This window comes from Phocoena phocoena, chromosome 15 (assembly GCF_963924675.1).
Source record: "Phocoena phocoena chromosome 15, mPhoPho1.1, whole genome shotgun sequence".
Classification (NCBI taxonomy): Eukaryota; Metazoa; Chordata; class Mammalia; order Artiodactyla; family Phocoenidae; genus Phocoena; species Phocoena phocoena.
This window is the reverse complement of record NC_089233.1, coordinates 37,872,823-37,897,989: the sequence shown is the minus strand read 5'-3', so window position 1 is coordinate 37,897,989 and position 25,167 is coordinate 37,872,823. Positions and strand designations below refer to the sequence as shown.

The 25,167-nt window shown below is 62.5% G+C and overlaps 5 protein-coding genes across 5 annotated transcripts; 1 reads left to right on the top strand and 4 right to left on the bottom strand.

Moving 5' to 3' along the window:
• Positions 1-121: 121 nt before the first annotated feature.
• On the bottom strand, positions 122-1,452 carry LOC136135354 (uncharacterized). Its single transcript, XM_065893245.1, is given in 6 exon segments — positions 122-272; positions 335-338; positions 398-556; positions 731-932; positions 1,042-1,135; positions 1,205-1,452. Coding segments are annotated over 6 exon segments (858 nt in total).
• A 105-nt stretch (positions 1,453-1,557) lies between these two features.
• On the top strand, positions 1,558-3,980 carry STUB1 (STIP1 homology and U-box containing protein 1). Its single transcript, XM_065892031.1, has 7 exons — positions 1,558-1,843; positions 2,361-2,559; positions 2,645-2,810; positions 3,011-3,098; positions 3,259-3,315; positions 3,402-3,518; positions 3,596-3,980. The coding sequence occupies exons 1-7, from the start codon at positions 1,685-1,687 to the stop codon at positions 3,719-3,721; spliced, it is 912 nt and encodes a 303-aa protein (XP_065748103.1). The 5' UTR covers positions 1,558-1,684; the 3' UTR covers positions 3,722-3,980.
• Positions 3,079-5,694, bottom strand: JMJD8 (jumonji domain containing 8). Its single transcript, XM_065892033.1, has 9 exons — positions 5,541-5,694; positions 5,365-5,463; positions 5,106-5,154; positions 4,932-5,028; positions 4,774-4,842; positions 4,563-4,682; positions 4,408-4,475; positions 4,196-4,330; positions 3,079-4,109 (listed from the first exon to the last, which is right to left on the bottom strand). Exons 1-9 carry the CDS (start codon positions 5,630-5,632, stop codon positions 4,029-4,031), a joined length of 810 nt encoding a protein of 269 aa, XP_065748105.1. The 5' UTR covers positions 5,633-5,694; the 3' UTR covers positions 3,079-4,028.
• Positions 5,695-5,941: 247 nt separating this feature from the next.
• On the bottom strand, positions 5,942-10,601 carry WDR24 (WD repeat domain 24). Its single transcript, XM_065893113.1, has 8 exons — positions 10,121-10,601; positions 8,762-8,939; positions 7,941-8,613; positions 7,293-7,411; positions 7,093-7,214; positions 6,895-6,999; positions 6,470-6,810; positions 5,942-6,295 (listed from the first exon to the last, which is right to left on the bottom strand). The coding sequence occupies exons 1-8, from the start codon at positions 10,599-10,601 to the stop codon at positions 5,942-5,944; spliced, it is 2,373 nt and encodes a 790-aa protein (XP_065749185.1).
• Positions 10,602-12,897: 2,296 nt separating this feature from the next.
• Positions 12,898-24,720, bottom strand: FBXL16 (F-box and leucine rich repeat protein 16). Its single transcript, XM_065892700.1, has 6 exons — positions 24,437-24,720; positions 17,023-17,678; positions 15,781-16,289; positions 15,324-15,408; positions 14,946-15,009; positions 12,898-14,671 (listed from the first exon to the last, which is right to left on the bottom strand). The coding sequence occupies exons 2-6, from the start codon at positions 17,662-17,664 to the stop codon at positions 14,523-14,525; spliced, it is 1,449 nt and encodes a 482-aa protein (XP_065748772.1). The 5' UTR covers positions 17,665-17,678; positions 24,437-24,720; the 3' UTR covers positions 12,898-14,522.
• Between the last annotated feature and the right edge of the window lie 447 nt (positions 24,721-25,167).

The following is a 25,167-nucleotide window of genomic DNA, read 5'->3' as shown; positions in this document are numbered from 1 at the left end:
CTCATAGTCAGGTTTGAGTTCAGCAAGCATTTATTGAGCTCCTACAGCAGCCAGCCCCCTGTCCAAAGACTTGTACCCTGAGATCACAGGGTAGGTGTGCAAGCCCTGGGCCACAGCCAAGTCAGTAGGCCTGGGTCCTGTGCTTCTTGGCTGGCCTGGTGTCCTCAGGGGTGGCCAGGCTGGGACCGAGGTCAGGCAGCAGGTCAGGGCACAGCTTCTGCCCTACAGCCCAGATCCACAGTGCTGTCTCCACACGGTGAGGAGTCCACAGCCTGAGGCACTGCCTGGGGTGGGGCAGAGGGAGTCTGGGGCTCAGGGGCACCAGTCACCCTACCCTGCTGGATAACTCTGCACATCACCCTGACCAGAGTCCTGGATGCCCTCTCTGGCCGCCAACAGATCGCACCTTGGCTCAGGGCTGTGGCACGCTCCTGCACCCGGCCCAGGTAGAGCAGGTAGTGCTTCAGGGTGTACTGCAGGGCTGGCAGACCGGGCACTGCGGCCACTGCCTTTTCAGACATGGAGGCTGCTACCTCGAGAGCTCTGGCAGCCAGGACTGCCGCGGGAAGTAAATGGACAGCACTCAGCCCCACCTCGACGTGGGGCTGCCATTCCCAACAACTCTCGGTGTCACGTATCTGGCCATCTAGCCATTTCACAGATAAGGCCACTAACACGCCAGGTCCCGCCCACGACCTCGCCGGGGGGACGCCCAGCTCTCCCTACTAACGCGAGGTGATAGCCGGGCCCACACCCCGGAGGGCGCACAATTCCGTGACCGCTGCGTTCACGTCTGGCAGGAGACGGAAGGCGGCGGCCGAGCGCTGCACCACCAGCTCCGGGGAGTTGGCGGTCAAGAGCTGCTGCAGGCGCGGCCGAAAGCGGCCCCCCGGTGGTCAGGTCGGGTCTGGGGTCACGGCTGGTGGATCTCGCTAGGGGCCCCGCCCCCAGGCGCGAGGGCCCGCCCCCAGGGTGAAGCCACGCCCACGGCGCTACGTCCCGCCCCGGAAGGCTCCGTCCCCCACGTGGGAAGCTCCTCACCGCCAGTTTCCGCGCCAGCAACTGCTCCAGCTCGTCGCGTGTCACGTGCTTCTCCGCCCGGCCCTCGATGGCTGCGGGCAACTCCTCTCGACACCTGGGGAAGGGCGGTGACGGGGAATCCGAGCCACGGGGGTCGGCCCGCCCGATGTCCCCACCGTCCTACCATCGCTCCAGGGTTTCCAGCCGCCCCTGGGGGCTCGCGCGCGCCCGCAGCACTTCCCCGTGGCACCCCAGGACGGCGGCCCAGCTGCTCGAGTCCTCACAGCCCGAGCCCGCGGGCAGCCGCCATCCCCACGCGCCTGGTTGGAGCCTCGGGGGCGGGGCGTCGGAGCGCCCGAGCGGGCTCCTGCCCCGACGACCTCGGCACTTCTCAGGCCCCAGACGCTGCGCGTCGCGTCGCCGCGAGCGCATGCTCCCCCGCCTGCCCCGCCCCCTCCCCCTCCTCCGCCTCGCGTCTGGTGCACGCGCGGCCCCGCCCGCTCGCAGGCCATCCTTCCCGCTGGCCCCGCCCACCTGCGCGGCCGGAAGTTCCGGTGGCGGAGCGCTGGACCGGGCCCGAGCGGATCGCGGGCTCGGGCTGAGGGCGTAGGGCGGGCCCGGCGCGGAGCCTGGGAGCGGAGCCCAGGCCGTGCCGCGCGGCGCCATGAAGGGCAAGGAGGAGAAGGAGGGCGGCGCGCGGCTGAGCGCCGGCGGCGGCAGCCCGGAAAAGAGCCCGAGCGCGCAGGAGCTCAAGGAGCAGGGCAACCGGCTCTTCGTGGGCCGCAAGTACCCGGAGGCGGCGGCCTGCTATGGCCGCGCCATCGTGAGTGCGCCTGCACCGCGGGAGGGGGCCGGCGTCCGAGCCAGGGGAGGGGCCGGGCTGCGGCTTCGCCTCCGCGTCCTCCCCGGAGCCCCTGTCCGGCCGCCCCCGCCCGACTTTCGGAGGCGGGTGGTGCTTGGGCTCTGAGAACTCAGTGATGATGTTGTTCCAAAGGGGCCAAGGCCACGGCTCCCGAGCCAGTGCTGGTTGCCAGAGAACTGTGGCGGGTGGGAGATTCCGAGTGCTTGAGGCCCACTCGGCTGGGAGCCAGGGACCCTTGCCCTTTGAGGAGTCCAAGCCCAAAGCTGGTGATTTCCACAGATCTGGAAAAGCTACCTTCACAAGACTCACTGGAGTCCAGAGGGTGGGCTCAGGTAGGCTCCACCCTCCCTCAGAACCCAGAGGCTTGGAAGCGGAGAAACCTGTAGTGTCTTGATTCCAGCTATGGGCTTCAAGCTGGGACAGAGGGGGTAGGCTGAGCTCACTCCCTCACGCTGGCTGGTCTGCCCTTGTTCTCCAGACCCGGAATCCCTTGGTGGCGGTGTATTACACCAACCGGGCATTGTGCTACCTGAAGATGCAGCAGCATGAGCAAGCTCTGGCTGACTGCCGGCGCGCCCTGGAGCTGGACGGGCAGTCTGTGAAGGCACACTTCTTCCTGGGGCAATGCCAGTTGGAGATGGAGAGCTATGATGAGGCTATTGCCAACCTGCAGCGAGGTGGGCTTACAGGCTGGCTGGTGCCAGGGTGCCTGGGACCAGGCGGGTGGACTGGCTGGAGGTTTATCGAAATCTATTCCTCCAGCCTACAACCTGGCCAAGGAGCAGCGGCTCAACTTTGGGGACGACATCCCCAGTGCTCTGCGCATCGCGAAGAAGAAGCGCTGGAACAGCATTGAGGAGCGGCGCATCCACCAGGAGAACGAGCTGCACTCTTACCTCACACAGCTCATTGTGGCCGAGCGTGAGAGGTGGGCTGTGATGATGACAGGCGCCCCCCGGAAGTCACCACTTTTAGGTTAACTCTGAGTCGTGAACACAACCATTTATTGAAGGTCAACTCTGGCACGCAGGAGATGGAGGGGAATGAGGCCTGAATGAGCCTAAGATTGGAGTAGAGTCTGACCTCCTGGCCAGACCCATCTCTGATCAGCTTTTGGTCAACCTCCAGGGAGCTGGAAGAGTGTCAGCGGAACCATGAGGGTGATGAGGACGATGGCCACCTCCGGGCCCAACAGGCCTGCATTGAGGCCAAGCATGTGAGGGTGCCCCAGCCCAAGTGTGGGTCCTGTGTGTATTTGCATGCGTGTGATGGACGTGAGGTGCCCCTGGCTCCTGCTGGGTCTGTGAGTTTCGGTGCCTGGGGAAGGGAGATGGGGTGTCAGGCCCACATATATATAGCTGCTTGGTTCTTTGCAGGACAAGTACTTGGCAGACATGGATGAACTCTTCTCCCAGGTAGACGAGAAGAGAAAGGTGAGCTGCCCGTCTTCTGGGGTCTGTGGGTAGCAGGAGTTGGAGCAGTGCCCCTTCCCAGCCCCTGACCTGACCCTGTGCTGCAGAAGCGAGATATACCCGACTACCTGTGTGGCAAGATCAGCTTTGAGCTGATGCGGGAGCCCTGCATCACACCCAGTGGTATCACCTATGACCGCAAGGACATTGAGGAGCACCTGCAGGTGAGGGCCCATGGGAGTTGGGAGCAGGACCCACACCCACTGAGCCCCTCCTAATTCTGATTCTGTTGTCACTGCAGCGTGTGGGCCATTTCGACCCTGTGACTCGGAGCCCCCTGACCCAGGAACAACTCATCCCCAACCTGGCCATGAAAGAGGTCATTGACGCGTTCATCTCCGAGAATGGCTGGGTGGAGGACTACTGAGGCAGGGCGAGTGTGTGAGCCACTCACCTGCCTTGCCCGGTACCCTGGCCCAGGAGGGCCTTGGGCAGTAGTCTCTAGCCGCTGTACATAGTTTGTGTCCCTAGATCCCTGTCTTGGTGTCCCCAAGCCCACCCCCATCAGTTCTGCTGGGTCATGAGCCTCCCCCATCCCCCTCTGGGCCAGAAACAGCGGGTGAGAGTGGGCTGGGCTGAGGCTGCCGCTGCCACCTCTGTCCCTGTAATAAAATCTGTGAGCACTATAGGGGCATGTGCTGGTGTGCGACGGGCTCCCCAGCCACCCCCTTTGGCTAGCTGAGAAAGGTAGAGATGAAGACGCTGGTCTCGAGGTTGAGTGTGGCGTGCCACCATCGGTCAGGGAAATACAGCACCTGGGAGTGGGGGGGGGGGGGGACACAGGGATTGGTTGGGGCCCCTTGACCCAGCCCAGCCTGGCCCCTGTCTGCCAGCCACTGACCTCACCAGCGTGGATGGTGCATTCCAGGGGCCGTGCAGATAGTGCCAGGGCCGGGTATGTGTCCCGGAGCCAGGCCAGTGTGGTCTTGTTGGGGTGGAATTCAGGTGTCTTCGCAGGAGGGTACAGGAACCAGCGCTGAGGGTGGGAGCAGCAAGGTCACTCTTTGTGCTGTGGTCAGTGAACCCAAAGTCTCAGCCCCACCCTTTGCTGACCTTTCGGCCATAGATCACCTCTGAGAACCCGGGCCCGTGCCAGTGGAAGGGCACCCCAGAGCCGGCACCTGTGTGGTGAGTTACGAGCAGCTGGTTACCAAGCCTAATCCTCCCCCACCCAGTTCCCAAGTCCCCTGGTCCTGCAGGGCACTCACCTGCAATTCCAAAGCTATAAGCAGGAATGGTACCTAGCAGGTTGAATGGAGGTGGAGAGTAGTGCCGAAAAAGTGATGCCCATTCCGTGAAGTTATTGTCCCCAAAGAAGTACAGGGTGTCTGACAGTAAAACACACAAGAGGATGCAGGGATCTTGGCACCTGGGTACTAAGTCACCCCACCCCACCCCATGGCCACCTGTCTGGCTCACCATTGCCCATAGAGAAGGGGTCCTGGGGGTGCAGCATCTGCTCCACATACTCCTGAAAGGGCAGGTCCACTGCAGTTTGAAAGGGGTTGGTCAGGACTGGTTGGTGCTGCCTTCAAGATGCTGGCAAGCAGGCTGGGCTGCAGGGAGGGGCAGCTCACCTTTCTGGTAGGAGTAGGTGTTGGCAGTGCTCAACCGGACCACGCTGTCCCCAAACAAGGCCAGCAGCCTTTGACGGGAGCACAGGTCCCGGAACCTCTGTGGGGGCGGGGAAAATACTCAGGGGCCAAGCTCAGCACGGGCGAGTGGTGGTCGCGAGGAGCGTGAGCACTCACCGAGTTGTCTGTGAGCCCCTGCAGAATGACAGGTCTGGAAAAGGCGTAGCTAGAAGAAAAGGAGGAATCATGGCCTCAGTCTGATCCGCGCCCATCGTCCGCCCCCGCCCACACGCGCTCGCACGAGCTCAAGGGGAAGCGGCCTAAGGAGGCCCGGGAGGACGGGCCGGCGACCAGTGCGCGGCCTCAGCGGTGCAGGGTGACGGAGCCCCAGAGTTTTCAGGCGTGGGAGGTGTGGCCATACAAGAGACGCACTTACTGCTGCACGAACTCGGCGTAGCTGAGATCGGCCCGGCGCTCTACGGTGCAGCATTCCTCCTCCGCCACGGCCGCCGGCGCCCCCGGCCCGGGCCGCCACCTGCCGACACAGCTGGTCAGTGCCCGTGGCCGCCCCGCCGCCCGCTCCGCTCCGCCCTGCCGCCCGGCGCCGCTCACCACCCTCCGTCGCCTGCCTCCCGGAGGCTCCGGGCCGGAACCACCAGCGCCCAGAGCGCGAGCAACAGGAGTAGCCGCACCCCCAACGCCATAGCCCGCCGCCGCGAGGCATGCCGGGAGCTCCGTCGTCGTGGCAACAGGCCGGCTCCCGGAAGCGGCTTCCTCTGGCCCGTCCGGGAAAGAGGGGGCACTTCCGGAGGGCGGGACGAAGGTCGCACCAAGAGCTGCTATTGGCTACTGCCAGCTCGCGTGGACACACTGCCACCCGCCCACCAGAGTCGCCCGCGCGGGGACTGGACCGTAAGCCACGCGACCGGGTGACAGGCAGCCTCAGAATACGTCTCCCGCTTCCTTTATTTGGTTCACAAGCCCCGCACACCCATCCAGGTCCGGCAGGCGGGTCAGGAGTACTCGCACAGGTGGCCGCATCCGGCGGGGCAGTGGGAGCTGCCCTCCAGCCACTTCATGATGTGCTGCAGGTGTCCGCCGTGACTGCAGCCCTGGCACCACACGAACAGACCCTTGACCACGTGGTGGCAGACGGCGCACATGCTGGCGCAGTGGTGGCACCTGTCGCAGACCCAGCCCCGGCTGCTCATGGGCCGCTTGCAGTGACTGCAGTTGACGTGCAGGGTGGTGGAGGCCTGGTTGAGGCAGCTGATGGCACGGCTGGTGCTGAGCTTGACCACCTGGTTGGACACATTCCAGAGGCAGAAACGCTGCAGCAGGTCGATGTAGGACGTGTACCAGTGCTCCTGGTGGTGCAGGGAGGGGAGGAAGGAGGTAAGAGACCAGGGTTTCGGGCACACTGAGGAGCTTCCCCCAAGTGTGCTGGGCACAGACAGAGGGGCGTGTGCAGGCGGGGCGTGCAGGGGTAGTCCTGGGGGTGGCAGCTGCTCCAGGGAGACCCCCCAGACCCTGTCACCCACCTGGGTCTGCTCGTCGATGTCTTTGCGCACGCGTTCACCCAGCACAATGAGCACGGACACGGCCATCTGCACGTCGCCCTGCTCCGCATAGAAGCGCAGCATGTCACACACCAGGGCACTGAAGAAGTCAGGTGGCAGGCGGCTGTCGTACAGTGCGTGTGAGACGGAGATGAGTGAGAAGGAAGAGTCCACAGGTACCAGGGAGGCTGCATCTGCCTCATTGCCACTCACATGGGGCGAGTCGGCCTTGTCTTGCAGGTGCTCAGGCCCGGGTGGGGTGTCCACAATCTCGTGGCGCAGTGGGAAGGCTTCCTGGGGCAGCACGTACTCGGGCTCCTCAGCTGCAATACAGGGGGGGGCGGTAGGCAGGGTATGAGCCTCTGGCCCCGCCTCCTGGCCCCACCCCTCCCCAAGTCCCCACTTACAGTGAGCGTGTTCCGGGTCTAGCAGGTACAGCTCGTCATCCTCACCTTCCACATCGCCCAGCAGGTAATCGGCAGGCACGTCGCTGCCTTCGGTCTCCTCGTTATCTGCCCGAGGGAGGGAGAGCATTGCAGGGCCAGCTCACTCTGGGAGGCCCCAGTCTCACTCCCGTGAATGCCCTGCGTCTGCTCCCAGCCTACCTTCGTTGGTGATAAGCGTGGCTGAGGAGTCCAGCAGCACTGTGTCACTCCGTGCGTCACCCTTGCTGCGGTCCAGCCGAGTCTCACTGCCCAGCCCTGGGGCCATATCCTTTAGATTGAAACTGGAAACAGGGAAAGCCGATGGATAGGTGGGCCCCAACAATCCCACCCTCTGGGGAAAGCCACCCCCAGGTATCTACCTGTTCATGAGTGGCAGGCCACAGGAGCTGCCCTTGCCCACACTGTGGTTGAGGTTGGTGGTGGACACCAGGCCAGGACTACAGTAGATGATCCGTAGCATGGTCCACGTCTGCGCCACCTAGGGGTGGGCACTGGTCACTCACGGGGGTCCTGGGTCCCTGGCGCCCCGTGCAGGCCCCCCTCTGCCTGGATGGAACCACAAACCCTCAGCTTTCAGCTGCCCCAGGGACCCAATGTTCTGGCCTGCCCCAGGTGGGAAACCGACGCCCATGGAAAGACAAAAACCCCAGCCTCGATCCTGTAGAGGCACAGAAAGAAAAGTGGAAATGAGCCTGGAGTCCCCAGGAGGTGATAAGTGAGGCAGTGTGGGCCTTTTGTGTAGGGCTGGACACCTCGGGAAGTCTAAAAAGCAAAGATAAGCCAGAAGAGGGGGCTCCAGCCCCACAGCACCCCAGACCTGCATCCCAGGAATGGCACTGGCATCTGGCCCACTTGGGGCTCTGGACACCCTTAGTTACTGGGGCAAGAGCCAGTGGTGACCTCAACCAGAACTGAGCACTGAACTCAGGGCAGGGTCTGGGCACAGCAGTCAGAGGAGCTCTCTGACCCTGCACCACGGTCATGGCCCTCAGCCCAGCCCTATGTACCTGGTTGCGGCCAAGCTCCCGAGCCACTTTCGCATTGTGGTCACAAAGCTCGGCCAGTGGCCGGCCAGCCAGGGCATAACGCTCAGCCGTGTCCACGAACCAGCTCATGCTACTGCTGCCAGGCTCCATCTCAAAGACACTGAGGGCACTGGAGGCGAGGCCTGAGAAGGGCTCGGCAGGGTCTAACTTGCGCTTGAAGAAAATTGGGTGGCGCCGATCCCCAGTGTAGGGCTTGCGCCCCGACTCAGTGGCCACTAGGCTCTCCTTGGCTGCGAAGGCCAGATCCCCAAAGAGACCATAGCAGAGGCCCTCAGGGTTGGCGCGCTCAACAGGCTGGCTGGCATCACGGAATAGGTGCTGGCATAGGGTGCTGTCCTTGGAGCCGGAGAGCAGGAAGGAGGGATCGTGCGGGTGGCGCCAGGCAATGCCTGTTGTGACATCGCGGTGCTCCTCAAACATGGCAGCTGGCACAAAAGGCCGGCGCACGTCCCAGACGTAGATGTTGTGGTCCACCATCATGGAGCACGTAGCTAGGTGGTGGCGGCACTCAGGCCGCCACTTGACTCTGGCCACGGATGCAATGGTTTGCACGCAGTGCACTTCCTTAGCGCGGTGTGTGGTCATGTCCCAGACCTTTACCATCTTGTCACGCCCACCTGTGGCCAACCAGCCCCTGTGGAAGGCCCGTGAGGTCCTCAGTGACCTCTTTTGGGGTGGGAGGGCTCCCCACTCTGTCTCACAGGTCTTGAGGCAGTGAGAGAGCCCTTCCATAAGCCCCACCCATCTTGCCCCATTGCCCCGGCCCCCACCCCACCCCACACCTGTCCTCGGGGTGCCAGTCGCAGCAGAAGACAGGCCCATTGTGGGCCGTGAACATTCTCTCACAGCGGTCGGGCCGCCGAATGTCCCAGAGCTGCACGTTGCCGTTCTCAAAGGTGGAGGCGAATGTGAAGTAGTCCCGGATGCTGAACTGGACGTCACGCACACTCTCAGACTGGCCTGTGGGCAGGACGTCAGTAGAGGGAGAGTTGGGGGCGGGTGGGTGGGTAGCCTCCAGGGACTCCAGGAGGGAGAGCAACCAAGGGGTATCCCTTGGATGGTGTCACATGCCTGCCCATGGCACAGGCCAGGAGGCCTAGAGGGTGGAGTAGATACTGCCAAGGCCTGCCCAGGGTGGACAAGGGTGAGGAGAGGCCTGGCAGAGCAGACACAGTAGCCTGGGCTGGTGAGAGGGACACAGGCATTGGGTGGTTTTTGACACAGGCTCCTGGACCTCGATTTTCCCTGGATTCTGCAACTGACATCAGTCCTTGGGCGAAGCTGTGGTCGGCTTCAGGACCAGGTATCAGAGCATTGAATGAACAGGGGCCTCCATGGGCTGAATACAATCCTTCGGGGGCCTGAGGCCCACGGAGGCATGGATGGGATGCCCCAGGATCTGCCCAGTCCCTACACCTTGAGCTGGAGCCGCCAGGTCAGCCCCAGAGCACTGGACACCTTGAGGGTACATGTCCACCCCTGTGGACCACCACACCAGGAGCCTCTGAGTGCAGTGTCTAGCTTTTCCCCAGCACAGGTAGCTCAAGGTCTGTCTTAAGAGGCCCTCAGATTCTCTCTGGGCTCTGCCCTGTGCTTCACTTGGTCTCATCGAGGTGAAAAGGGAGAGCTGGCTCAAGGGGGGTTGTCAGGGAGCTGGGCCTGCTGGGAAGAGAACTGCGGGGGGACCAGGCAGTGCACCACTCCCCACTGCTTCCCTGGGCTGAGGACCCTGGAGGTAGACTTTGTGCAATGAGGTAGCCTGGAGCTCTGAGGCAAGGAAAGAGGAGACAGCAAAACAAACCCTCTGCTCAGCTGCCCAGGTGGGCTGTGGATCTGCTCAGGCCCTGCTCTCTCCCTGATCCCACACTCAGCCTTGACTCCTGCTGACTCCATAAGTGCATCAGAGCTGTGACCACACTCCAGGTACCCCTCACACTTCCACCAGGCCTACCCCTGCCCTGCCCCTCTCCTGCTCACCTCCACCCACTCTTCCAGTGCCAGCTCGGCTGGCTCCTCCTCCAGGAAGCCCTCTGAGAGCACATCTGAGGGCCTTTGATGCACACAGCATTTCTCAACCCGCCTAGACAGGCCAGCCACCTGCAGAGATGCACACCTGCCCGACCCGCCTCCAAGGGCCTCACCCGAGAAGGTGCTGACAGAGTCCTTCCTGCGAAGGTCAAAACACTTCATGAAGCCATCCTGGGAGCCACTGAGCAGCACGTGGGCCTCAGTGGGGTGGAAGCAGACTTTGTTCACCGTGCGTTTGTGCTCTGTAAACAGCTGGTCCTGCTTGTTGCGGGATGGCCGGCCCAGGTTCCAGGTGACCACGACTCCATTGGTCGCCGCCGTGGCAAGCAGGTTCTCGTCCATCTGGTGCCAAACAACATCTGCACAGCTCAGGTTGAGCGAGGGCTTGCGGCCCACACGAAGGTTCAGCTTCTCCACAAACTGCTCCTCCTCAATGGCATAGATCTTGAAGATGCTGCGGCCTGCCACGACCACCTGGGCCGCGTCACGGCACACACTGATGGCGTTGGCTGGTGCATCCAGGTGGCAGTGCATGGTGCGGCCCGTCAGCGTGCTGCCACCCAGGGCTGTAGTCACGCGGGACATCTTCTCCATGGCTGCACGGGTGGTGGGGATAGGTCAATGAAGTTGGCAGGGCTGGTCAGCCTGGGGGTAGGGACCTGGCAGTTCAGAGCCTTTATCCTGGGTGGTTCCTCCAAAACTGCTTAGTCCAGGGTAGTCCACCATTAGTCAGTCAGTCTGACAGGCAAATTCCATCACCCTGGCTGAGCAGTCAGACGGCGCCATAGCTGCCCTGAGGCCAGTGAGTCCCATGTCTGACTTCTGGGGAAGACCCTACCTGGTCAATCCCAGGCCAGGCCACCTCTCCAACCCCCCAGCTGCCAGATTAGGATAGTCACTGGACGTTCGGTCAGTCAATCCCGCCCGGGGAAGCCAGGTGGTTCCCACCGTCCGCAAAGTCGGCCTCTGGAAGGCGGGCAGAAGGATAGAGGAGCCCGGAGAACACAGGCTATAAAGGCGCGAGGGACACAGAGGGACTTCAAGGACCGAGCTGTTTAAGGAGCCTGGGGGGTCTGGCGGGACCGGAGGCAGGAGAGGCTGGCGGCGCAGAGGTTGCGGAGGCAGCGGGAACAGAACTAGCCGAACGGAGAAGTCTCTCCTTCCGAGAGCACCCGAACCATTTCCTAAAATTGCCGGGCCGGGGAGGAACCGCCGCGCCGGAAGCAGCCCGTCTCTTTCCTGCCCCCTCGCCGGACGTGGTCCTTTTCTTGCCAGCCCCTCGCCGGAGGTGGGTGACCGCACTACAAAAGTTCCGGATCCGGGAGCTACGCTGGTGGAGGCGGAGGGGTTGACCAGGACTAGGGGTAGAGGGGCTCCCCCGGTTCCGCCTCGAGTGGTGGTGGGGTTTTTTTTTATCGCTTTTTTTTTTTTTTTTTTTTTTTTGCGGTACGCGGGCCTCTCACTGTTGTGGCCTCTCCCTTTGCGGAGCACAGGCTCCGGACGCGCAGGCAGCGGCCATGGTTCACGGGCCCAGCCGCTCCGTGGCATGTGGGATCTTCCCGGACCGGGGCACGAACCCGTGTCCCCTGCATCGGCAGGCGGACTCTCAACCACTGCGCCACCAGGGAAGCCCCTATTGCAGTATTTTAATGATAGTTCTCATCTCTGCCCCAAGGTCCATCAGCAAGTCCAGGCATCCCTAAACTAGTCCTGAATCCCTCCATCGTCTCCGCCTCCTTTCTCGCCCTCCCCGGGACCCCAAGAGCAGCCTTCTAACGGCTCTCCCTGGGTTCCTCGTTTCCCCTGATCTGAACCCCGCACAGCAGTCAGGTACCACTCTTTGGCCTTAGGTCCCCCATAAGTCCCCACCGCGCTGTGAGTAAATCCCAAGCTCCCGGCCTCTTCCTCTCTCTGCGCACCTCCAGCCACGGCGGCTTCTAGCCCTTCTTCCAGCTGGGCAAGCTCTTCCCTGCCTCGTGGCCATCGCACGTTTTTGCCCGCTGTCCTTTCCAGAAGGCTTCTCCTTCTCCTTCAGAGTTCAGCTTACATGTCACGTTCTTGGAGGCCTTCCCTGGCCACCCCATCTAACGTGGCCTCTCCACTGTCACCTCCACAGCGCTTGTCACAACCCATTCCTTTGTATACTGGTTGTCATCTGTTGCACACGAGTGTGAACTCAACCAGGCAGAGATCACATCTGTCTCTGTCTCCAAGAGCTCGAGTGCCTGACCCGACCTGTTCACACAAGCGGCTCGGCTCAATCAGTGACTCTGTGAGCCTGCCTTTCTCTCCTGGGTATGAGCCCTGGTCTGTCCGTGCTGCACTGTGTGGTCTTTTAGGACAGCGGTTCCCAACCTTTTTGGTACCGGGCACCGGTTTCGTGGAAGACAATTTTTCCACGGACGTGGGGCGGTAATGTGAGCGATGGTTCAGGTGGTAATGCAATCGATGGGGAGTGGCAGAGGAAGCTTCGCTTGCTCGCCTGCCGCTCGCCTTCTGCTGTGCAGCCAGGGGTTGGGGGGGGGGGTGTTGTGGACCCGTTTTAGGATATCCCTGACCCATTCCTATCCTTAGTTACCCTGTGCCTGAAACAGCCCTCATTTTTGCCCTTCTGGAAGGATGGGCTAGATCCTAGATAATTTTGGAGGGAATGTTATGTGTAATGATTTTAGTGTCTCTCCCCCTCTGAAACAGTGAGAGGTTAGGGACCTTCTGTTGGTCACTGCTGGGTTTCCAGTCTGGCACAGTGTTACCAGCCTCTGCACGTTTGTTGAAAGAACCAGTAAGTCGGATGAGTTGAGAGGTGCACAAAAATTCAGACTTGGGCCACTCAGGACAGATACACCTTCCCCCCACCATGGCGTCATGACCTAAAACCAATTCAGACATGTGTTTTTACAACTTTTTTAATATATATTTTTATAAACAGGTCACGTGATAAAATAGCACAAGAAACACTTACCAAATATAAGGTTATATCTTCCGCATATACAGGAGAATGAGGTCGTATGTACAATAAGAAAATGATTTTAGGGGTTGGTTGGTTTTGTTTTCCTCTCTCCCCCTAATTTTTCCTCCTACAGTCGTTGGAAATATCACAGCTTCAGTTGCATTAATACTTTGGACAAATGGACAGCTGCCCCTCCCCACTAGGGAGCTGTGGGGAGGAGGGGCTGAAGAAACTGGCTCCTGACCACCTCAGCCCTGGAGCCTCTGGCCAGCGCTCCAGGGGCAGGGAAATCTTTGGGCTGTTGAACTGTTTCTCTTCAACAGCATCTCTCGCTCGCTCTTTCTCTCTCTCTCTCTCTCTCTCACTCTCTGGCTCTCTGGAAACTGGTTACTCTCTTCCAACCGGATGGGGGGTGGGGGGAGTGTCCCAAGATTGGATGTGGGTGCTGTATATCCTGGGGCTCAAGGTTGGGATGGAAAGGGGTCCCAGCCCCCTCCTCAGTAATTGCCAAGATGTGCCAGCACCCCCGGGACCTCCCAATATCTTGGGATTGGACAGAACACGGTGAACCCATGTGGGCAAGTAGAAGTTTGGGAAGCTGGGGAGTGGTGTGAGGCTAGAAAGGAGCCCTCCCTCCTTTGGGTGTTGAGGGTGAGCTGGCCACTGGAAGATCGGAGCCGCTGGCTGGGGCCCCCTTTCCCAGCTTCCACCTGACGGATACCTGCCCTGGGTGAAGTGTGATGCTGAGGGGCCTGGGCCCAGCTGGCTACAGGGGCTGCGGGGCAGGGTCCAGCCAGGACTGCTCCCAAGGCCTGCAGGCCCAGATGGTCGCTCCAGCTTCAGGTCTCTCAAGGTAGCTCTACCACCCCTGGGTTGAGGTGGACTGGAGCCAGCTGGGCTAATGTTGATTATGCCAGGGTCACTGTCAGCCCAGCGGTCCCTCTCCTAATCCAATTCTGCCCTAGCCTGGCCAGGGCCCAAGGACCTTAGGCCTGTGTATGGGGGTGGGGCGAGCACGGCCTGTCTCACACAGCGGCAAAGAAGAGGGGAGGTCGCTGGGGTCAGGCTGGTATGAGGTGGGGGAAGGGTGGGTGGGACTTGGGCTCCTGGTCGGGCCATGGCTTTGGCGGCGGCCTGTTTCCCCTCCCACCCCTCGGAGGGCTCCAGGCGCGGTGCAGTGGAAAATGCGGGAAGCCCTGGGGTCTCTTCCGGGCCGCTGTGTCTTGAGGGGACCCAGCTCCCCTCAATCCCCCTGGGCCCTGCCAGGGGTTGCGGGGACAGCGGGGAGACAGAGCGGGGTGTGGCGGGGAAGGCGGTAGGGGCGGCCGTTTGGCGAGCTCAAAGCGCCCGCAGGACCGAGCCCCAGCCCCCCGCACCCAGCGGGCGGGCAAAGGATGGCTGCGGCTGTGGCGTGGTGGAGGGCGGGCGTGCAGTTGCGGGTGCGAGGGGCATGCACAAATTCCCCGAGCGTGCGTGCGTGCGCGGGGCTGGCCCGCCCACCGCCCTCCCTGCTCGAGGCGGGGCCGGGAGGAGAGCGAGGGGCCGAGAGGCGGGGAGGCCCTGCGCTACTCGACGACGAGGCAGCGGGGCAGGTGCTGCGAAAAGTACTTGAAGAGCTCGGGGGTAGCCCCAGGGCAGTTGGTCAGCTCCAGCTCCTCCAGCTCCTGCAGCTGCACCAGGCCCGACAGCCCGGTGGCGGTCAGCAGCGGGCAGCCTGCGTCGGGCGGGAGGCGGGGCGACGGCTCAGTGGGCGCGGCCCGAGGGCTCCGGAGGGCGGGGCTGGGGGAGGGAGCTCGGGGGCCGGGCAGGACCAGGCCGGGCTAAACTTTGCCCGGCGTCTCCGCCTTCTGACTGGGACTTGGGACGCAGCGAGTCAGCACCAGGTATGGGTCTGCACAGGGGACCCGGCAGGGCTGGCGGAGTCGGACTAATGGGGGTGGGTGGTCACTGCCCAGGAGGACGGCGTGTGTGTGTGGGGGGGGTCTCACCTGCCAGAGACAAGAGACGCAAACTCCTCATGGCCAGGAGGTGCTTCAGCCCGAAGTCCTGCACCTGGGCGGGAAGGCGGGGCGAGTTAACTATTTCCGTTCGCGCCCCGAGGGAGCCCCACTCCTGGGGTCAGGCCATAGGGGTCAGGGGGTGGGTTCAAAACGGGGGTTCTCAGTTCCCCACGGAGTCGGTGAGGCCCTGCGGACTCTTTGCGCTTCGCTTACGTCGGCCGCTTGGGTGTGGAGGGATCCCAGACTTCATTACAGGATCTGAGCGGGCTGGGTGCAGGCCAGCGGCTTGTCTGGGTGGAGGCTTTCCCCGTGCCCCCCACCTCCCCTGCCTACTCCCCCGTCTCTGGAGGCATGGAGGGCTGATACCTGGCAGCACCATCGCAGGTAGAGGCTGCGAAGGGACGACATGGTGGACAAATAGCTGAGGCCAGTGTCCGTAATGCGTACACACCTGTGGTCGCAACAGAAGGAGGCTGCCCACCTTCAAAACACCCGACCCCTTCCTCCTTTTCCCGAAGTGTCCCGGTCGTGAACTCCCCTCCTGCCCCAACATGCCCCGCCCTTTCCATAGCCCCGCCCCACCAGGCTCCGCCCCCACCTGACCCCTCGGTCGTATTCCCTACTGGCGGGACATAGCTCAGCCCTGCTCTCGTGTTATAGCCCACACTAGGCAGGCCTCTTATGAGGGCCCCGCCCCCCCCCTTGCTGCAGCCCTACTCTAGCTATAGGCCTGTCCACTAGTCCACTAGGCTCCCTGCTTAGAGGTTGGGCAGGCCTCGCCCAGCCCTGCCCTCCAAGGCCCCGGGGTGGGGGACGCGCACACCTGTCCAGCACGAGCTCCTCCAGGCGGTGCAGGTCGCAGGCCACGTACTCGAGCGCCATGTCGGTGATGCGTGGGCACCACGAGAGGTCGAGGCTGCGTAGCTTGCGCAGGTTCTCGGCCACAAGCTCGACACCATCGTCGGTGACCTTGGAGCAGCCAGAGAGGCTGAGTGCGGTGAGGTTGGGCAGGCTGTGCACCACGTTGACCACGCCGTGGTTGGTGATCTCCCAGCAGGAGAGCAGGCGCAGCGTGTGCGTGCTGTGGCCCTGGCGTGCCGTGAAGTAGGCCAGTGCTGTGTCCGTCACGTGGTAGGCCTGCAAGCTCAGCTCAGCCAGGTTGGGCAGCAGCTGAGAGATAGCCGCGATGGCGTCGTCGGCCACGTTGATGCAGTCGCTCACACTCAGCGAGGTGATGCGCGCGCTCAGGCTGGACCACAGCCCAGCTTCGGTGAAGTCGTTGCAGCCTGACAGCTCGAGGCGCACCACACCCTGCATCTGCTCCAGCATCACCTGAGGGCGGGCAGGCGCGGGGTCAGGAGGCCCCGACCTCCCCCTCGCCAGGGTGCAACCCTACCACGTTTCCCCTAGAAACGCCCCTTCCCACAGGGCGTGGTGAGGATGGTAGGAGACAGAGCAGAAGGAGCCCACCGAGGGGCAGGAAGCTGTGTTTTTAAGCGTGTATATGGTGTAAACATGCATCAAGCTGTATTCTGACAAGTGCACTTTACAGTGTGTTCGTTACACTTGAACAACATCTAAAAGAGGAGGCAGGGCACAGGGGGCCTGGGAGTCCAGGGCCTGGCCAGAGCAGGTGCTCAGAGCCATAGGTGTTAATGATGTGATGTTAAGAGTCCAGGTCCCGGGGAAGGGGCTGCCTCCACAGCTGCTCCTCTGACCTTTGCCCCTGTTTCTCCCACCTCCTCCAGCATCCTCCCTACCCAATGGGAGCTTCTTGGGCATGCATGGCCTCGCATTTAATTGACTGCTTTGCTGTTGCTGTCTTGAAATTCTTAGTCATCATTGAACAAGGAACCCGAATTTTCCTTTTGGTCCCCCAAATTATGTAGCCAGTCCTGCTCCCCCCACCCCAGAACTACACTCCTCCTCAGGACACCGACCCCACCCTCGGCTGCTTTGCTGCTTGTGTGCCCAAGCTTCTTCCTACTCCCCCAACATGTGCCGAGTGGCTGCTGCCTGGCCCTGCCCCCCATCCCTGCCCTTCTGGGCCAGTGGTGGTGCGCACCTCCAGGCCGGCATCAGTGATGGTGGAGCGCTTGAGGCTCATGGCCTTGACACCCTTCTTGGAGAGGGCATAGTTGTCGATGAACTCACAGATGTCCAGGTCGGAGACACCGACCAGGCAGAAACCCTCAAAGCCACGTGCTGCGAAGCCCTGCAGGTTCACGAACTCCTTCTCACCTCCAGGCAGAACTGTGTAGAGCTCCTTGGCATGCAGCACAGGCGTGAGGCCCGCCCAGAACTTGGGCTGGTAGAGCACACGCCTCCAGGCCTTGCACACCTGGGCCAGCACGCACCTCTCACAAGCTGAGAAGTACCAGAAGAGGCCATTGAGGATCTTCTCGTCTGTGGCCAGTGGCGGCCGCTCTACTGGGGGCCCAGGCACTGGGGCTAAGGCTGGTCCACCAAGGGGGAGCCCTGCCTGGGGGCACAGGCCCCCGGCCAGAGCAGCCCGGGGCGGTGGGGCAGCCAGGCTGGGTGGTGGGAGGGTGGGCGGGGGTGGCTGGCAGGGGCGGTTCTTGGCAGCCGGCGTGCCCTTGGTGATGCTGGCTGTGCCCAGGCCGTTCGGCTGGCCTGGCAGCTTCACCAGGCCATTGCGAGGCAAGCATGGAGGCTTGGGGTCGCCGTCGACGCCCGGGCTCGACATCTTCCTCGCTCGGTCTGCAGACAGGGTCCAGGAGAGAGGGTAGTGAGTCTGCTGCCAGGGCAGAACTGGACTCCTTTCCATCCATGGGCGTCCCCTCCCATGCCATTCCCAGAACCACCCAACAGAAAGGATCTGAGTGTAAGTCCCTCCCTCCCTGACTGAGCAGTTACAGGAAGGCAGGGCTGGTCATGACCACGACACTCCTTGAGCACCTACTGTATGCACTGAGCTCAACCTCCACCCACTCACAGAGCTTTTCGATACCTAGGTACTATGGCTCCCATTTTACAGATGACAGAACAGAGATGGAGGCACATTCGCCCATGACTGCTCCCTTTACCTTTGCTGCTCACCATCAATGTCTGCCAGGCCTGCCTCTGCTGGACAGGGGCTGGGGAACTGAGGGTTTGGGGCATTCTCTGGCCACTCCTCTATGGGGTGCCAGCGTAGCTGTCTGGAGTGGTTTGAGTAAGCCATCTGAGACTCACATACCAGCCTCTGAGAATCTCAGTGGCTACAGGAGGTTCTGTGGCTCAGAATCTACCCAGAGAAAGGGCAGGTGTCTTCCCAGGGTGCTTACCGTGATGCCAGCACAGTGAGCCCTGCACACATACTGTTTCTTTAATCCTCCACTCAACCCACTGAGGACGATGATGTGATGACTGTACCCACTGTACAGATGAGGAAATCATGGCTGAGGCAGCATGAGTTGCTTGCCTGAGGTCATAGTAAGTGGTGGAGCCAAGACATGGACACTGAGCTGGCTGTGGAAGGCTATGTGTAGGGAGCTTCCCACAGGGTGGGGGCTGAGACCAACCCCCAGCTCCCCTCCTCAGGCCTCCAAGGCTGTGAATGGGTGGCAGAGGGCACTGGGCACAGACGACCCTGGAGAGAAGGGGCAGCAGGACCCCCACAGCGCTACCATCTGTCCCACATTCCAGATCTCCTGCCCATCCCCACCTCAGACATTCAGCGAGGAGGTAGCGTACCCAGTGGCTCACCCCACTCTGGCTATGTGGCTTTGGGGAGCCACTTCCTTCCCCAAACCTCACTTTCCTCACTTCAAAGCCTGGGAAGTGACGATACTGCCCCACAGGACAGCATGTGACAAGGACTACGTGCAGTGCATGGCTCATAGTGAGCTTGCTGGCCAAAGGGTGAGCGGACAGGAGCCCCCAGGAGGGAGGGGAGCCAGTGGTCCTGCCCTGCTCTTCCCAGCACCACACCTTCCACTGGCGTCCAAGCCCTGGACAGGACAACACTTGCCAGTATTCCACACCTGGGGAGGGGGTGCATCCTGGGCTGGGTCCAAGGGTCTTACTGTAACATGTGGACCTCATGGCTGCCAACCAGCTTTGGGTCCAAAGGCCTTTCTGCCCTGGTAGCCATGAACTTTCAGGCTGGCAGTCCACCCCAGGGCCTCCCTCCCCCGAGGAGGCTCCCACACCTTGGCTGCCCCTTCACTACAGCTTATGACCGGGTAGTAGCAGCCTCACACTGGCTGATACACGACATCCCTGATGACATTTGCTGAATGCCCACTGGGATAATTGTGTATTTCAACCTTACAGCAGCCTGGGTGGGGGGCACAGAGGAAAGCACTACTGTTACCACCGTTTTCAGATTAGGAACCGGAGGTTTCCAGGAGGTACAGTTTGCCCACTGTGGCAGGGGTGGCCTGACATGAGGGCTGCCCGATATCGCTTAATGCCAGTACATAGGAGGGGACCATCCTGGGACAGCAGTGCCTCATGGAGGGACAGGATGAAGCCCACAATTGCCCCTGCCCCACTCCTGGGGCCCGTGGAGAGGCTATCCTGGCAACTCCCTCCTGCGGTTTGTGCTGGGTACAGAGGGGTAGCCCCAGCCTGAATACCTTCTGTGTCCCCAGAGCAGGGCACGCCGGCTGTCTGCAGAGCAGGCGCGGCCGGCCTGACGCCCGGAGGCAGCACCATGGACAGCGCCCCTCCAGCCGCCTCGCGCGGTCTAGGAGGCCAGGCCAGGCCAGTCCCGGCCCGCTCCACCACGGACAGCGGCGGGGTGGGGTAGGGAGGGGTACGGCCCGGCAAACCCAGTTCAGCTGGAGCTGGGAGGGGCCCTGGAGGCTTGGGGTGTGGGGCGGGGGGAGGAGACGCCCGCTCGGCTTAGATCCGGAGGAGGAGGCGGCGGAGGCGGCACCAGGGGAGAAATAACTCAAGAGCAGTGCCGATTTAGGTTGAAAATTCTCCCAGCCATGGGTGTGCACGTGGAGCGCCTGAGTTGGGGGGATCACGTGTATGCCCCGGGCATCTGCGGGGCTCCCTTCCCGTCCCCCACAGGAGCTCACATTTGCATACACCCACAGTCCCATCCCCACCCTCCAGACCTCAGGGTGGAACTGGCCCAAGGAAAAGAGTCCACAGGAGGGAGGGGCCATGCCAAAGATGGCCCTCAGCAGCCTGTGGGGCGTGTCCAAGGCCTGACTGCCCCTCATCCCACACCCCATCCCCGGCCAGAAGGCACTGGTCAGCCTGTTGGTCAGCACCCCCCCTCCCCCCATATATGCCCTGGGTTGGAGCTGCCTTCCCACAGAGGTGGCCCTGCTGCTCCCCAGCCCTGTCCACGGTCTTCCTGTGCTCCAGCTGCTCCTCATCCTTAAGCCTCTCACCCAGCCTGAGCCCTGGCTCTTTAGCTCAAAACTAGAAACAGCCACACATTAGCCCAGGGGTCAGGGCTTTGGGAGAATGCTCACTGTTCACTTTGGAAATGGGTCTGCCTGCCAGTTAGGCAAGAGGTCCCTGGGGGGCTGGGATGAGGGCCCCTCTGCCTGGCCCTGACCCTGGCCCCACCCCCCCAGCCAGACGGGTTGCAGAGCCTCCCACCTTCTTGGTACCTGCCCCCGCTGCCCCCAGTGGGGCTAGGAGGACCTGCTTGGATTTTCCTGCCAGGATGGGGCAGGGGCAGCTGCCAGTCCTCTGGGGACTACTTCCCCTTTAGGGATAAGCACCAGAAGCTAACGCCAGGAAAAGAGGCTTTTAAAATAAGATGGTCAGGCTTGCACTATTCTTAGCCTCAGCCCCTGGTGTGTTGTGTCTCTGTGTGGAGTGGAGTTCTGGGGGAGGCCTCCTCCTGGGATAGGCTGCAGGGGCTCGAGGGTCCTGGGTTCACCCCAGAAGGAGGGAGGTGATGGTCACTACTTTAGTTGTCTTGTCCTCATCAGCCTGAGCCAGAGCTGGATCAGGGTGCCACTTGGGAGAGCTAACCATGCCTCTGTGTTTCCCCAGCAGACGAATGTGAAGCATGGAGGGTCCCAGGGGCTCACGGGAGGACTCCAGACCTTGGTGGCTTCCAGGCTAAGGGTCTGCAGATTGCCATGCTGGGGCTTCATAAGGAGCTTCCTCTCCTGCAAGTCAGGTCACTGGGCCCCGAGACTCAGCAAGTCCACCTCACAGCCTCACTTCTAGCCCCTTTTCGTCCTGACCCTACAGTTCAGCCAGACCCTCTGTCCTGCATTCCTCCTCCCCTCCCCTCTCTGCCTGGGCACGTGCTGGCCCCCCTCCTTGCTCAGTAGGCCTCCCTGCTCCGTAACCCTGCCAGCTCCTTCTCTTCCATCCTTCAGTGTGAGCACTGCCCCTGCCTCTCCCTGGGGGACCCCCAGCACTGAGAAAGCATAACGAGAGTCTCCGCCATCACATGGATTATCATCACTGTCTACCTGTCTGCCTCTCCTTGGCTGGGGACTCCTTGAGGACAGACAGCATGACTACTGAGTGGCCTCTGAGTGCTTGCTGAATGCAAAGAATGGCAGTCCATTTATCAGGGTCATGCGGAAAGGGGTGCAGCTGACAGAGGCCCAGGAGGCGGGACGGAAGGCAGTCAGTGGAAAAGCTGTAGCTCAGCTTGTCAGTCCTGGTGACAGAGGCCAGTGTCCATGGGGGAGGGAGGGGTTGGTGCCAGAGTCCCTGAGAAGGCTCCCAAGACCCTGGGGCTTGGGGTGGGCCTTGCCGTTATTCAGACCTTTGGGAAGAGGACGGCTCATGTTTCCTTTTTGACTGAGTCCCCCCTGCCCCTGCCTTGAGAGCTGCAGAGTTAAGGAAGCTGGCTGCCTGTTCCCCATAATCTGGCCAGACCCAGGGGGCAGGGGACAGGAAGCACCAGAAGGGAGGGAAGCCTGGTCCTGCTCTGCTCTTCCCAGCACCACGTGCCCCCCCTCCCGCCCACTGCTAGTCTGAGCCCATCAAACACTGCCTGACCACAAGTGGGGAGAGAGAGGCTCAGAGAGTGAATTTTCAGAAGTTGTACAAAGCTGGGATTTGACCCCAAGACTCAGGCCCGGCATGGTGGTCCAGAGGGCAGTCCTGGGCCCCCACCAGCCTGCTGCTGCCTCCTTTCTCTGCTCTGTTCTGCTTCAGTCCCTGTGCCCTCCCAGCCTGGGTCCCTCCGCTGGGGTCTCTCCCCGCGTGGCCCTGTCATGCCCCTGTGCCCCTTCCAGAGGCTGCAAGCTGATGTCAACCACTGGGACACGCTTCTTTTAGACTGCTCATGCCCAGGGAACCCCCCACTCCTCATGGCCCTAAGCTCAGAGGTCTCTTCCTCCATCCCTGATGCCCCCATGTAATGTAGTATGCCCTGGATGCTGGAGGGCCCGGCCCCAGTAGAACCTGCACTGACCAGTTCTCCCTGCTAGCTGAAGACCATGGAGCTGGGCAGGGCATCGGTAGCCAGGAAAACTCACATCAGGTCGATCTGCAGTGCTGGCCTCAGGGGCTGGGGTGACAACTAGGGTAGTTTGGGAGTGGGGACACAGCGCAGGCTGACAAATTCCATGACGAGCCCTGCGACTCAGGCACATTCACATCCCTGCCACTTTGCACACGTCCTAGCAGCAGCGCTCCCCTCCCGCCCCCAGCTCGGAGATGCTTCTGGGGTGCGGGCTGCCCCACCCGTGCACTGGGGGCTCTGGGAAGGGAGCACGTGGGCCTCAGGAGAGACCTGAGTCGGTGCTCAGCAGACCAAGTCCTGAGGCCGAACTCAGGGCAGCTCAGCCATGTGGGGCCGGGTGCCTCGGGGGTGGGTGTTGGGCTTCAGTCCTCATCTTGGCCTCTCTGCTCTGAAGGACCTGAGCCCCACAGGGCCTAGGCCTGGGGCATCTAGTGCCTCAAACACTGCCAAGGGAAGGAATGTGGCCTGAGCCCACCCTCTGCAGCTGGTCTGGCTAAGGCCCCTCCCGGGCCACTGGTAAGGAAGGTTCTGGGCCACCCACTTACCCCATAGTGCTTCCTTTGCTGCCACCGTCACTCTTCCCCTGAGCCAGCCCTCTGAGACACAGCAGCAAGCTCCCACATGTGACAAGATGGGGGCTGTGGAGAGCTGACAGTGCCAGCCAAGGAACCCCTTCCCCGACCTCTAGGTGAGGTGTCTCCCTGGCTGAGAAGGCCTGCCTGAGGCCCAGCTGTCTTGAGTGTCCCAGGTGCCCTGACCTCGGGGCCACTTGTTTCCTTTTGAGCAGTGGGCAACAGGACTCATGCAAGTGCCCTGGAAGCGGGTGTGAGCTGCAGGGTGGCATCTGTCCCATGAACCTCCCCAGCGTTAGAGGTGCCCATAGGCCTCCCAAGGCGAGGGGTGGTAGAGGTGGGGGAGCCAGGCCAGGCTGTGAACGTGGCAGGCACTGGGCCAGATGAATCCTGGGGTCCCTGAGAGCTGAACAGCCCTCCCTGCTCTGCCAGTGTTTATGACTGGGGCTTGAATTTCCCTCCTCTCCAGATAGCACTCGGTCCAGCCCTATGGCCACCTCCTGCCAAGCCAGTGGGTCTCCATCAGGCCTCTGCCCTGGCCTGGGGGACCCCAAACCTCTCAGGATCCTGAGCTAGCTCAGGCCTTCTGCTCCAAGGCTGCTGTCCAGGATCTCTCAAAGGAGTCTGCTGGAAGAAAGGGCCCCATGCCCCACGCGGCCCCAGGGAGGCCTGAGTGGACCCTGGCCAGTGGGCCCTCGGAGGCGGCAGGTGAAGCAGCATCCGCCATCTGCCCTCTTCGTGGAGGGAAGGCTTCCTGTGCAGAGGCCGGGAGGGGCTGGAGGAGTGGCCACTGGGCTCCAACAGCCAGGCCTTCTCTCCTTCTGGGGTCATGGGTGGGGACTCTCCCCACCCACTCAAACTCCCAGAAGGACAAGACCCTCCCCCAGCAGTCTCAGGGTGCCCAGTTCTCCTTCTGGGGCCCTTCAGCCTTGGACATCGCCCAACCCCTCCTCCAGAGCCAGGCACGTGGCCAGCCCCCTCCCTTCGCCTCATCTTCCCACTGTGGCAGCTCCAAACAGGGCCAGGTTCAGGTGTCCAGAGGCAGATCAGCCACCGGGCCACACGTTCACAAGCTCCTCCTGGAGTGTAATTGTATATAACACCTGTCTCACAGGGGCAGGGGCTAATGGTGCTGAGGTAGGGAGCCCAGAGTGCAGTGGGGTCCAGGACCTCACCCAGCCAACCCAACTGGGGTCCTGCAATTCGGCTTCCACAGGGGCACAGCACAGTGGCACCGACCCCCAGCCTTGGTCCAGTTGCCATGGGGATCGGGCCTCGACCAGGCCAGCCACTGGGGTGAAGGGCTGCGGGAAGGCCTGGCAGGGCTGGAGGCCCAGCTGCAGCAGCCAGGGAAGGGGCTGCGGTTACGTAAGCCCTCCGGGGGTGGCGGCGACGCTGTCCCAAGCCCCCTCCCCGCGTCGTCCTCATTGTGGCCTCCGCGGTGTTGTGGCCTGGCCCCCTACCCGCCCTGTAAGCCTGGCCCGGCACACACACCTTACCTGGGCCCGGGCTCCTGGCTCATGCCACGCTGTCCACCGGGCGTCCTCCAGTCATGGGGAGCCCGGCATGGGCACCGGCGAAGCGGGGAGGCGGCCGAGGTGCTGGTCTGGCAGGCAGGGCCCGGCCGCGCCCCGCGCCCGGCCTGGCCGGGCCCCCTCTGCCGCGCCTCGAAGAAGAGCTCCCGGGTGGGAGAGGATCGGCCGCCCCGAGCCTCCCACCAGGGAGGCTGAGGCTGTGCCCAGATAAATAAGGCCGCTTTGCAGGGAGCCGGGCGGTCGCCTCCTCCCTCCCCTCGCCCTCCTCCTCCCCGCCCTCCTCCTCTGCCCTCCTCCCCGCGCTCCTCCCCGGCCGCCGGCGGCGCCGCGCCCGCCCCCCGCCCGGCCTTACGCGCCGCTCCCTCGCGCGCCCCCGGCGCCGGTAGCCAATCCGGGTTGGCGAGCCCGGGCGGGGGCGCTGAGGATGCTGAGCCCCGCCGCGCCCTACCGCGCGCACAGCGCGCTCCCGCGGCAGCACGCACGGGCACGCGCCAGCCCGGACCTCACCCCCGCTTCCCTTCGCCACGGGCGCCCGCACAATAACAAACCCTGGCGCACGGCGGGTCGGGGAGGGTAGAGGAGGGCGGGGGAGGGCGGGAGAGGGAGGAAGGCGAAGGAAGGGCTGGACGCGCAAAGGGAGAGCCGGGTGGAGCGAGCCCTGCCTTTTGCGGAGCTGTGGGGACCCCGAATCCTGA

What these genes read in the sequence shown, in the direction of transcription:
- WDR24 (XM_065893113.1), bottom strand. Translation starts at nt 10,601, where the DNA reads ATGGAGAAGATGTCCCGCGTGACTACAGCCCTGGGTGGCAGCACGCTG. An exon ending in GGCCTGCCACTCATGAACAG is followed by an intron (nt 7,215 to 7,292) that starts GTAGATACCTGG and finishes CCCTGTTTCCAG; the next exon opens with TTTCAATCTAAAGGATATGG. An exon ending in ACATCGACGAGCAGACCCAG is followed by an intron (nt 6,296 to 6,469) that starts GTGGGTGACAGG and finishes CTGCACCACCAG; the next exon opens with GAGCACTGGTACACGTCCTA.
- STUB1 (XM_065892031.1), top strand. Translation starts at nt 1,685, where the DNA reads ATGAAGGGCAAGGAGGAGAAGGAGGGCGGCGCGCGGCTGAGCGCCGGC. An exon ending in TATTGCCAACCTGCAGCGAG is followed by an intron (nt 2,560 to 2,644) that starts GTGGGCTTACAG and finishes CTATTCCTCCAG; the next exon opens with CCTACAACCTGGCCAAGGAG. An exon ending in ACATTGAGGAGCACCTGCAG is followed by an intron (nt 3,519 to 3,595) that starts GTGAGGGCCCAT and finishes TTGTCACTGCAG; the next exon opens with CGTGTGGGCCATTTCGACCC.
- JMJD8 (XM_065892033.1), bottom strand. Translation starts at nt 5,632, where the DNA reads ATGGCGTTGGGGGTGCGGCTACTCCTGTTGCTCGCGCTCTGGGCGCTG. An exon ending in TTATAGCTTTGGAATTGCAG is followed by an intron (nt 4,476 to 4,562) that starts GTGAGTGCCCTG and finishes CTCACCACACAG; the next exon opens with GTGCCGGCTCTGGGGTGCCC. An exon ending in GCACCATCCACGCTGGTGAG is followed by an intron (nt 4,110 to 4,195) that starts GTCAGTGGCTGG and finishes CCCCACTCCCAG; the next exon opens with GTGCTGTATTTCCCTGACCG.
- FBXL16 (XM_065892700.1), bottom strand. Translation starts at nt 17,664, where the DNA reads ATGTCGAGCCCGGGCGTCGACGGCGACCCCAAGCCTCCATGCTTGCCT. An exon ending in ACCTGCGATGGTGCTGCCAG is followed by an intron (nt 15,010 to 15,323) that starts GTATCAGCCCTC and finishes CTTCCCGCCCAG; the next exon opens with GTGCAGGACTTCGGGCTGAA. An exon ending in GCGTCTCTTGTCTCTGGCAG is followed by an intron (nt 14,672 to 14,945) that starts GTGAGACCCCCC and finishes CGCCCGACGCAG; the next exon opens with GCTGCCCGCTGCTGACCGCC.